Source organism: Sinocyclocheilus rhinocerous, unplaced genomic scaffold (assembly GCF_001515625.1).
Source record: "Sinocyclocheilus rhinocerous isolate Xijiao unplaced genomic scaffold, SAMN03320098_v1.1 scaffold1163, whole genome shotgun sequence".
In the NCBI taxonomy this organism is placed as follows: domain Eukaryota; kingdom Metazoa; phylum Chordata; class Actinopteri; order Cypriniformes; family Cyprinidae; genus Sinocyclocheilus; species Sinocyclocheilus rhinocerous.
Window position 1 is genome coordinate 836,529 of NW_015642328.1, and position 11,059 is coordinate 847,587.

An 11,059-nucleotide genomic window follows, 5' to 3' on the forward strand; every position below is an offset into this window, starting at 1 on the left:
CTCAGTACCAGCCTTACTCAGTAAAAAGCCATGGTATGTTTCAAATTGAAAAATGCTTCCCTTTGCTTTCTGCAGCGTGCTGAAGATCTGCTTCTGTTTGTGGTACTTGATCTAAATGAGGCAAAACAAATCTTAGGTAAAAATTAGGTATGCACATTGCAAAGCTGCATGAGTAGAATCCAGCACACTGATTGGTTGCTGATACACAATGCTTCCTCCAATAGTGTGATGCAACTTGTCTAAGGTTTTGAATATTCAAATTTTAGATTCATTGTAGGCTAAAACATGTCATGCCTTTAAAGATGCATCATACTATGAAGTCTGTTCTGCTGTCTCTGATTATATACCAGAAGTCATTTTTAAAATCATTTTTGTTTAGGTAGCAAAAATGCATTTTTACATAAAACTGATCCTTTAGTCCTATAATATCTTTCACTAAATTCCAGTCTGGAGTGTTGAACAGTAGGCTGAAGGATGTACTGTATGAAAAATTCAGTATGTTGAATCTGTTTTCTTATATTGTGTTTAACTACATGGTTCGATGAAATCTGCAAAGTTCAAATATATTCATAGAAGTCATCCTTAGATTGGTATTACTATACAACAAAATACTGTACAGATTTATATGATTTGTTTGAGTAGAAGCAATTCCGTGTTGTTTTAGATTTGAAAGTATATGCACATAAAAACCAACCAACTTTTGAAAGTTAGCTATTTAAAATGAGCTTCTTAGAGACATGTTGAAAAGTGATTTGTCTGGGTGTGTCACAGCAAAATCTAGACACATCTGTTTTGTTTCATAAAAGCTGTGCCTAGAAGAATGACCTTTGGTATGATGCAGTTTACAAACCAATAGATTTGACCACATGAAAGCAATCATAAAACTGAAGCCCCAGCCACATAAATATATATTTTTAAAACAGGGATTATATTCTAAAGTGGAATTACAAAATGCACAAAAAAGAATAGATAATGTAATGTAAAACAGACAACTGATTGTTATGGATATATGTAGTATGAATACAAAATATACAAAATACATTTAATGCTGAAGTACCTCGGATTTTAAGTTAAAATCACAATACAATATTTAAGAAAGAGTTATATCCCTTAAGTCTTTGGATAAATATTCTGGATTGCCTTTGTCCAGTCAAGTTTATTTATCAACAATACAGCAAAACAATGCTGCATGCAATTGTAGGAAGTGAAATGTAGGAATGTTTCTGAAATTACATAAAATAGAATCACAGATATAAGATTTAAAGTTAAAATATAACATTTGAAACAAGTACTTTATCCACAAAAATTAAAGAGATAAGAAATATATATATAATTTAACATACAAATGTATGTATAAATGTATACTTATAGATTTGTCATGCATCAACGATACACAAGGTTTGAAATTTTAAAATGTGTTATTTGAAGTTTTAAAATGAATTATTTCTGATGTATGAACACTGTTTTTATAAAAGGATCTTGAATAAAAAAGGACTTTATAGAAGATCTGTAGAGCATACTTACATACTCATACTCAACTTGATACTGACTTCCTGCTTCTTAGGAAAACAGCTCTATTATAAAAAGCCTGTAGTTATATCTGTGAACCATTCTATAGTCAAACAATTACTAACAAGGCACTATATGGTTATAGGACCACTTTTAGTCAAACATTTCTGTCCAGATCTCTAGAAACACTGTATATTATCATTTTTATACTGGTATATTGTACTCATAGTGTATTGTCAACATCAAATTACATTAACTCAATTCCAAAGTGGCAATTCCATCTATAACTGATTATTGCCACTGATGTACATAATGACTATGAATATTGCCACTGATATGCTTTTTGTTTTATTACAGTGGTATCCGTAGCAGGAGAACCAGGCACCCCTGGTGAGCCAGGCCCACCTGGACCTCCTGGCCCCCCTGGAGAACGAGGAGAATATGGTGAAGGACTGCCAGGGCCACAGGGACCCCCTGGACCACCTGGTCCTGCTGGTTACTCAGCACATGGAAAACCTGGTACTCCAGGTGGATCCGGCAAACCTGGAGCCACAGGTGCACCTGGACTTAATGGAGATACTGGTGCACCTGGTCCTCAAGGCCCCAGAGGAATGCCTGGTCCTGTTGGTAGCCCTGGACCAGCAGGCATTTCTGCAACAGGCAAACCTGGAACAGCAGGTCTGCCAGGAGCAGTGGGACCACAGGGTGCGCCAGGTATTAAAGGACATCCAGGTATTCCTGGTGCGCCAGGACAAAAAGGAGAAAGGGGTATTGGGGTTCAGGGGCCACCAGGTGGGAGAGGTCCAGCAGGACCAGTGGGCGCTACTGGAAAGCCTGGTGAGCCTGGTGTTGGAAGATCTGGCAAATCTGGACTTCCTGGTGAACCAGGTAAATCAGGCTCACCTGGCCGTGATGGGGAACCTGGACCCATGGGTGCACCAGGTACAAAAGGTCAAACGGGTGCTCCTGGAATTGGAATTCCAGGCAAGCCAGGTGAGAATGGTGCTCCAGGTATGCCTGGCCCTGCTGGCCCCAAAGGTCCACAAGGTGCAGCTAGTGCTCCTGGTGCTCCTGGTGTTCCAGGTTATGGCAAACCAGGTGAACCTGGTGCAAAAGGTGAGAGGGGAGTAGCTGGTAGCCCAGGTACAACAGGTCAGAAAGGTGAGCCAGGTTCTAAAGGGCACACTGGATATCCAGGTGCCACTGGTCCTATGGGTCCAGCTGGTCCTCAAGGGGCAAGAGGTTTCCCAGGTGAGAGGGGAGCAACAGGTGATAAGGGTGATCAAGGTCCAATGGGACCTCCAGGGCTGAAGGGGCACAAGGGAGAACAGGGACCCCAAGGCATTGAAGGCAAGCAGGGTTATCCAGGTGCCACAGGCCAATCTGGTCCCAGGGGAGCTACTGGTGCACTTGGCAACAAAGGAGATGCTGGCCAAACAGGTGTTCCTGGTGCCCCAGGAACATCTGGGCCTGTTGGACCAAAGGGTCATACAGGATATCCTGGAGCAGCAGGTGAAAAAGGAGAGGCAGGTGCTCCTGGAGCAAGAGGCCCCATTGGCCCAGCAGGTCCTTCAGGCCTACCTGGCCTTAAAGGTCACCCAGGTATTCCTGGATCACCTGGCCCAGCTGGTTTGGCTGCCAAAGGAATTCCTGGACCTCAGGGTCCACCTGGACTTCCTGGATCTGATGGACCTGCTGGACTTCCGGGTCCTGCTGGACCTCCCGGCCCTCCTGGTCCTCCTGGTGAGGCCATATTTGAGAAGGCCCAAAGTGAAATTTCATACCCAGTTCTTGTCAAAAGTCCTGTGTCTGCATTCACTGTTGCAACTGTGACACCTTATCCCCCATCTGGCAGATATAAGATTTAAAGTTAAAATATAACATTTGAAACAAGTACTTTATCCACAAAAATTAAAGAGATAAGAAATATATATATAATTTAACATACAAATGTATGTATAAATGTATACTTATAGATTTGTCATGCATCAACGATACACAAGGTTTGACATTTTAAAATGTGTTATTTGAAGTTTTAAAATGAATTATTTCTGATGTATGAACACTGTTTTTATAAAAGGATCTTGAATAAAAAAGGACTTTATAGAAGATCTGTAGAGCATACTTACATACTCATACTCAACTTGATACTGACTTCCTGCTTCTTAGGAAAACAGCTCTATTATAAAAAGCCTGTAGTTATATCTGTGAACCATTCTATAGTCAAACAATTACTAACAAGGCACTATATGGTTATAGGACCACTTTTAGTCAAACATTTCTGTCCAGATCTCTAGAAACACTGTATATTATCATTTTTATACTGGTATATTGTACTCATAGTGTATTGTCAACATCAAATTACATTAACTCAATTCCAAAGTGGCAATTCCATCTATAACTGATTATTGCCACTGATGTACATAATGACTATGAATATTGCCACTGATATGCTTTTTGTTTTATTACAGTGGTATCCGTAGCAGGAGAACCAGGCACCCCTGGTGAGCCAGGCCCACCTGGACCTCCTGGCCCCCCTGGAGACCGAGGAGAAGATGGTGAAGGACTGCCAGGGCCACAGGGACCCCCTGGACCACCTGGTCCTGCTGGTTACTCAGCACATGGAAAACCTGGTACTCCAGGTGGATCCGGCAAACCTGGAGCCACAGGTGCACCTGGACTTAATGGAGATACTGGTGCACCTGGTCCTCAAGGCCCCAGAGGAATGCCTGGTCCTGTTGGTAGCCCTGGACCAGCAGGCATTTCTGCAACAGGCAAACCTGGAACAGCAGGTCTGCCAGGAGCAGTGGGACCACAGGGTGCGCCAGGTATTAAAGGACATCCAGGTATTCCTGGTGCGCCAGGACAAAAAGGAGAAAGGGGTATTGGGGTTCAGGGGCCACCAGGTGGGAGAGGTCCAGCAGGACCAGTGGGCGCTACTGGAAAGCCTGGTGAGCCTGGTGTTGGAAGATCTGGCAAATCTGGACTTCCTGGTGAACCAGGTAAATCAGGCTCACCTGGCCGTGATGGGGAACCTGGACCCATGGGTGCACCAGGTACAAAAGGTCAAACGGGTGCTCCTGGAATTGGAATTCCAGGCAAGCCAGGTGAGAATGGTGCTCCAGGTATGCCTGGCCCTGCTGGCCCCAAAGGTCCACAAGGTGCAGCTAGTGCTCCTGGTGCTCCTGGTGTTCCAGGTTATGGCAAACCAGGTGAACCTGGTGCAAAAGGTGAGAGGGGAGTAGCTGGTAGCCCAGGTACAACAGGTCAGAAAGGTGAGCCAGGTTCTAAAGGGCACACTGGATATCCAGGTGCCACTGGTCCTATGGGTCCAGCTGGTCCTCAAGGGGCAAGAGGTTTCCCAGGTGAGAGGGGAGCAACAGGTGATAAGGGTGATCAAGGTCCAATGGGACCTCCAGGGCTGAAGGGGCACAAGGGAGAACAGGGACCCCAAGGCATTGAAGGCAAGCAGGGTTATCCAGGTGCCACAGGCCAATCTGGTCCCAGGGGAGCTACTGGTGCACTTGGCAACAAAGGAGATGCTGGCCAAACAGGTGTTCCTGGTGCCCCAGGAACATCTGGGCCTGTTGGACCAAAGGGTCATACAGGATATCCTGGAGCAGCAGGTGAAAAAGGAGAGGCAGGTGCTCCTGGAGCAAGAGGCCCCATTGGCCCAGCAGGTCCTTCAGGCCTACCTGGCCTTAAAGGTCACCCAGGTATTCCTGGATCACCTGGCCCAGCTGGTTTGGCTGCCAAAGGAATTCCTGGACCTCAGGGTCCACCTGGACTTCCTGGATCTGATGGACCTGCTGGACTTCCGGGTCCTGCTGGACCTCCCGGCCCTCCTGGTCCTCCTGGTGAGGCCATATTTGAGAAGGCCCAAAGTGAAATTTCATACCCAGTTCTTGTCAAAAGTCCTGTGTCTGCATTCACTGTTGCAACTGTGACACCTTATCCCCCATCTGGCACCCCAATTAAGTTTGATCAGATTGTGTATAATGCAGAGCAGCATTATGATCCCGAGACAGGTCTGTTCACCTGCCAGATTCCAGGAATTTATTACTTCTCCTATAGCATGCATGTGAACGGTGCTAATGCTTTAGTGGCACTTTATAAAAATAGTGATCCAGTCATGTTCACCTATGATGAGTACAACAAGGGATTTGTGGACCAGATGTCTGGTAGTTCTGTCCTTCAGCTCAATGAGCAAGACACTGTTTATATCCAGATCCCTGATGATGAGGCTAATGGCGTTTTTGCCGCTGATAATGTCCATTGCTCTTTCTCTGGGTTCCTGATTGCCTCTACGTGATAAGGTGATCAACCACATCACATCTAAAACATCACTATTTCTCAAACAAAATATCCTGTTCTGCGAACCTTGATGCATAACAGATTGTGCTGTTGTTCTGAGAAATACAAGCATCTCAACTTGAAAATTCCAAGCAGTGGTGCCAATAAGAAGGAAGTAATTTATGTAACACGTTATCAGGGATAGAAAGACAGTTAAAACCTTAACAATTTCATTTTTTGTGTGTGTGGATCGAGCATGTGAAGATGTGTCCTGATAATTTCATGTCTTTTCCTCGTTTTTTTTTTTTTTTGTATTTTTGTTTTCTTGTTGCTGATCACAGTGGCTAATTCAAACCTTTGTGTCTTATTTTACTGTTATTGTTGTCCTTATATCCTTACTGATTATACAGAGAGAATGCTCTTCCTGACATCCTTATATCTGACTTGAATATTGTGAGATGGTGAAAATTATGAAAAACAAACTCACAAGCAAACAAATAAACATCTATAAATGTTATCCCGAATGATTAATTTTGCTCTGTAAACCATAATGACTAAAATAAAATATTTCCTAAAGAGTTCTTGTCTGTGTTCGTGTTTTAGTATGCTGAATAATTTCATGAGTCATTTGCTGTGATTTTAGAAACAAGGTTAACTACAAAGTGGTATACGATGCAACAGAATTACAACAGCGCACATATCTAAAGGGATATTTCTATTTTGTGTTGGTGGTTACAAAAAATAATGACAATAATAAATTATGTAGTTTCAAGAGCAGTGTCTTTAAAAATAGGAGAGGGAAGTAAAGAGTATGCTTTGATGACTGTGTTAAGTTCACCCAGTCATCCAAAAGATGTGGGTTAAGTGGAGAGTCAAATCAAACAGAAGACACTGGGTGGAGGCAATCAGAAGCTGGGAGCCACAAGCCACAGGCACGCACTGCATTTGGAGGGTTTGAGGGATGTGGTTGAATAAAAAAATGAAGACAAGAGCACCTGGAGGGTGAAGTCGTTACCATCTGTTAGAGCAGAGGTGGGAGCCACAAGTTTAACATTGCCATATATAAGATGAATATCCAGCATCTAAACTAGGAACAGGAATATTGGGTGAAAACACACCCATCTTGTGGTTGCTAGATTAGTGGTGGGGTTCATCTTGGAGCGCAGAAAAAGCATGGTTCTAAATTATCTTTAGCTTCTGTGGTAGGCTAAAAACATCCGAGTAGTGTCTGTTAACATTCATTTTATACTTGGAAAGCATTTGGCTTTTCTTGGGATTTAGAAGAACGGTATTTACCAGTGCTGGGGATAAATACACAAAACATAATGAAAAGTTTTTCATACCTCAAGGTCTTTGTGATTTGAGAAAGAGGTGGAGTAAAGCCTACAAACCCTCATATAATCACATAATTAAAAGTTTTATCATGGTGCTGTTGTTCAATATATGATGGCACAATGGGTTTGATGGTAGAGATAGTCATGGAAGGATAGAAGACCTCAACCAAAATAACATTTCACGTTATTCTCTTGTAAAATTCTCAATTTCTTATATTATATAAATGAATATTGCAAAATCAAAACTCAAAACTCATAGTCGGTCTAAATCCTTTATTTTTGTTTTGAATGCCCCTAAAATGCAGGGGTAAAAGAAGCATTGTGAATTATTTGCACGCAGTTACATTCCATTTAAAAATCAAGCAGAGATGGTGCTGAAGTATTTACAGGAAAGAAAAGAAAAAAAATCTACTTGACGATTGCACCGGCAATTTTTCAAACATTTGTGGAACTCTGCTGGAATAAAAACCACTTGGACTGCATTACACATGACAAGTCAAATGTTTTGATGTTAAACATTTTAGAACATCATTCTCATTGAAACAGGATTATTTCCAGAAAGAGAGGGAAAAAACTTCAGATACCATTGATATTAAGAAAGAAAACATGATAAAGCCATTTTCAACATCGTAAAATCCAGCAATGACAAAAGCCAATACCAATACATAATGCTGCGGTATTGCACAATGCAGCTGCTGAGGTTTTGAGCACCTGTTTTAGTGATTCATGTAATGACAGTAAAATCAAATGAGAACTGACCAATAACATCTGTAAATTGCTCAGCGGCGTTGTTACTGATAGCTCCTTTTTCCACACGCTTGATTTACCCAATTGTATGGCACCAGTACCTTCAACTAACATTTCAACTCAATGTCCTTACGACACTAACATAGTTCACCTACAAAAGAAAATGTAAAAAAAAAAAATAATTGAAACAAGCAATGCTCTATTAATCTCACTCATCCGCACACACACCCACACAACTGCTATAAAAAAATATTAAAAACATGGGGGAAAATGTGCCTTTCACTTCCAATCATTCCATCCAAATTCCTTCCTTCAAAATGCCATATACAATGTAGTGGATGGAACAGGAATGGATGAAAGTATGGGAGAAAACAGAAGGTTTGAAATGTCATTGGTTTTTGTACAAATTTTCCATGTTTGTGCTCCTCGGACTTCATCTAAAACGGGCTTTTCACCTCCATCTTACTCTGTGGCAGCGGCTGGGGCATCTGAGCTCTCTGCGGCCGCTGGTTCCTGAGGAGCAGCCTCTGCTTGCTTCTCCTCAGCTGGCTTCTCTTCGGCTAACTCACTGGATGGTTTTTCCTCTTTGTTTTCAGCTGGTTCCTCAGCTTTTGGTTCATCAGCTGGAGCCTCCGTCTTGTTCTCTTCGCTGGAGGCCTCAGGCTTGGCCTCCTCAGATTCAGGTTCAGCATCCTTCTTCTGCTCACCGTTCTCCACAGCTGCTGCCGCCTCTCCACCTTCAGCATCCTTTTTGGAGCTCTTCTTAAAGGAGAAGCCGCTAAGTTTGAAGGGTTTCTTAAAGGAGAAACGCTTTTTGGTTTTGGCAGGCTCACTGCTCACCGAAGCAGAACCGTTTTCATCTGTTTTGGCCGTGTCTTCGCCATTCGCAACGGCGGAACTCTCCGCTTCGCCCTCAGGAGCAGCCTTCTCTGCACCTCCTTCCTCGGCCTTTCCTTCCTCTGCTTTTACCTCCCCATCGGCAGAGTGCTTTCCATTGGCCTGCACATCCTCCGTGGCTGCTTCTGCATTCCCATTGGTTTTAGCATGGCCATTCTCCTGTGGGAATAAGAAAAGGCTTCATATGAGTTGTGTTTTTGCACTGTGCAAAAATTAAAACCCAAATGTTTGTATTCATTTCGCATTTTTACAACCTACAAAATTCTGTATGAAAACCCTATCTGGAGTCTATAGGTTCGCCACGTGAGTCTCATGCACTTTGTCTGGCCGATGCTGTTGCCATTTAAGTGAAAGCGTTGCAAGATGGACGAGTAGATCCACCAGCGCTGATCAAACCGTGGAGATCATCGTTTTGAGGGCACAGATAGTCTTGCAAGGCCACTTCTCATATTAAAGCCATTTCTCATATTAAATCCATGGATTGCGTCTCATAGCTTATTTGTACTTCCATTTTATCAACAAGATGCGACAAAGGCGTGGTGATTTTACCGAAATGCCTTTGCACGACGGAAAATCTTAATAAAGCTACGACGAAAAAAACACAAAAAAAAAAACAACGTTTTTTAAAAATCGGAATGAAATCACCGATTTTTAACGTAATTATATGATTTTAAAAGAAACATTTTTTTACTTGCCGTTCAAACGCACTGGTTACATAGGGGTCCATTCCAATCAACGTGCAAATGAGAAAATTGTAATTTACACTAAATCTAACAAATGTATGTTCATCATGTAATTTTATACAACAATAACGTCGATATTTCATACAAAATGCTGATTTTCAGTGGAAAGTGGAGAGTCCCTTTGTTGATCGGCTCATTGTTCATTTGAACCGACTTGGTTTTTGGTACTGCACACCCCCTCAAAACATCACACGCCTGTACAAAGACAATAATTAAAGTTATTACCTGCCCGTTTGATTTATTCGCAGCCTCGGCTGGTTTTTCGGCAACAGTCTCGTCTTTTGCTCCGTTTTTGGAGATTTGCGCTCCCATGCTTTCACACGCAACAAAGAATCGCAGATCAAATGAATGAACAAAGAGCGCGAGCTTCTCCCTCAGACGCGTCGCGTGCTCGCTCTCAAGAGCGTCTGTTTTCAAATAAAACCGCGGAAAAAGATAACGAGAGGTAAAGCTTTGATCAACTGATCGGGAAAAAACACTAATTATAGCACTCTCTCAAATAAAATATATTATTTTGGGATACGAGATGGAGATAATGAAATTGTTCTCTTTTGATAATGAGATGCTGGATACAACGCCCAAATACCCCTGACGTCACAGAAGAGCTGCGTGAGCCAATCAGAGGCCTGCGTGAAGCCAGGAGGTGGGGCTACACTCACGCACTGGAGGGGGAGGAAGGGCGCGCAACCAGCAACTGGTGATTCAGAACCAATGAATCCAGTCACAAAGGTTTTGCTTTTCTTTTTATTGCTGTTTTTAATTTTTTTTTCTCCGTTGGTCTTTGCTGTTGTCTTAAACCTGTCTCTCAAACAACCTTTCTTTTGGTTTCTTCAAAATATGAAGGGAGAAAGCAAACAGCATAGATTTAAATGGCTGAGTATGCATTATAGGCTACCACCTTGTCTAAACAGACACTACATAGGCCAACACATAGATTTGTGAGTATTTTATTTCCAACGTTCCGACCGTGGATTACAATTTTCCAATATAAACATCCAGTCACACATTGCATGCATGATGAATTCATTCTGAGGAATCCTGGTGACCTAGATTCAGTCACAGTTTATTGTCAGCCTTGACAGAGCTGTTTTGAATGCACTCACTGAAATAGTCTAAAGTGCGCTTCACATCACCATACTAACTCACGTCACCATGGCAACTGCTCAACGTCACAGCAGATTGCTCATAAACAATAATAATATCGTAAATCTGCAGTGGTGAAATATTTGTTTACGTCTGAATGAGTGAAGGACCTGCCTGAGTAATCCAGGAAATATAAGGGAAGATTTATATTGCATACTAAGCTGATGGATGTTTTGTTAAACAGAGAAGCCCTAAAACGTTAAAGCTAATTCACTACACCAAACCGGTTTGTGCAGTCTGGACATTTATCTTTAAAAACATAAATGTATTATAAAATTAAAATAACAGGACATAGATGAATAGTATAACAGATTTAGATTATTTTAGGGACATTGGTTACAAAAGGTTACAAAAAAAACACCACCATATCTTTAATAGAATTTAACGAGTGAA

At 42.1% G+C, this 11,059-nt stretch overlaps 3 protein-coding genes across 3 annotated transcripts in view; 2 read left to right on the forward strand and 1 right to left on the reverse strand.

The window, feature by feature from the left end:
- The window catches only part of LOC107755766 (collagen alpha-1(X) chain-like), a 3,860-nt gene extending 483 nt beyond the window's left edge, over nt 1-3,377 (forward strand). The window contains exons 2-3 of the mRNA XM_016572660.1: nt 1-33; nt 1,867-3,377. The exon at nt 1-33 is cut by the window's left edge and continues 109 nt beyond it. Of these exons, the coding sequence (XP_016428146.1) occupies nt 1-33; nt 1,867-3,377 (1,544 nt within the window). The remainder of the gene's footprint in view (nt 34-1,866) is intronic.
- Nucleotides 3,378-3,563: 186 nt separating this feature from the next.
- On the forward strand, nt 3,564-6,368 carry LOC107755767 (collagen alpha-1(X) chain-like). Its single transcript, XM_016572661.1, has 2 exons — nt 3,564-3,576; nt 3,981-6,368. Exons 1-2 carry the CDS (start codon nt 3,564-3,566, stop codon nt 5,819-5,821), a joined length of 1,854 nt encoding a protein of 617 aa, XP_016428147.1. The 3' UTR covers nt 5,822-6,368.
- A 1,026-nt stretch (nt 6,369-7,394) lies between these two features.
- LOC107755791 (myristoylated alanine-rich C-kinase substrate-like) lies at nt 7,395-10,018 on the reverse strand. The gene is made up of 2 exons (XM_016572710.1): nt 9,749-10,018; nt 7,395-8,939 (listed from the first exon to the last, which is right to left on the reverse strand). Exons 1-2 carry the CDS (start codon nt 9,833-9,835, stop codon nt 8,346-8,348), a joined length of 681 nt encoding a protein of 226 aa, XP_016428196.1. The 5' UTR covers nt 9,836-10,018; the 3' UTR covers nt 7,395-8,345.
- Between the last annotated feature and the right edge of the window lie 1,041 nt (nt 10,019-11,059).

Bases quoted from the DNA above. Each gene is read 5' to 3' on its own strand.
- LOC107755791 (XM_016572710.1), bottom strand. From the start codon at position 9,835: ATGGGAGCGCAAATCTCCAAAAACGGAGCAAAAGACGAGACTGTTGCC. The intron at 8,940-9,748 runs GTAATAACTTTA...TTATTCCCACAG, and splicing joins CGAATAAATCAAACGGGCAG to GAGAATGGCCATGCTAAAAC.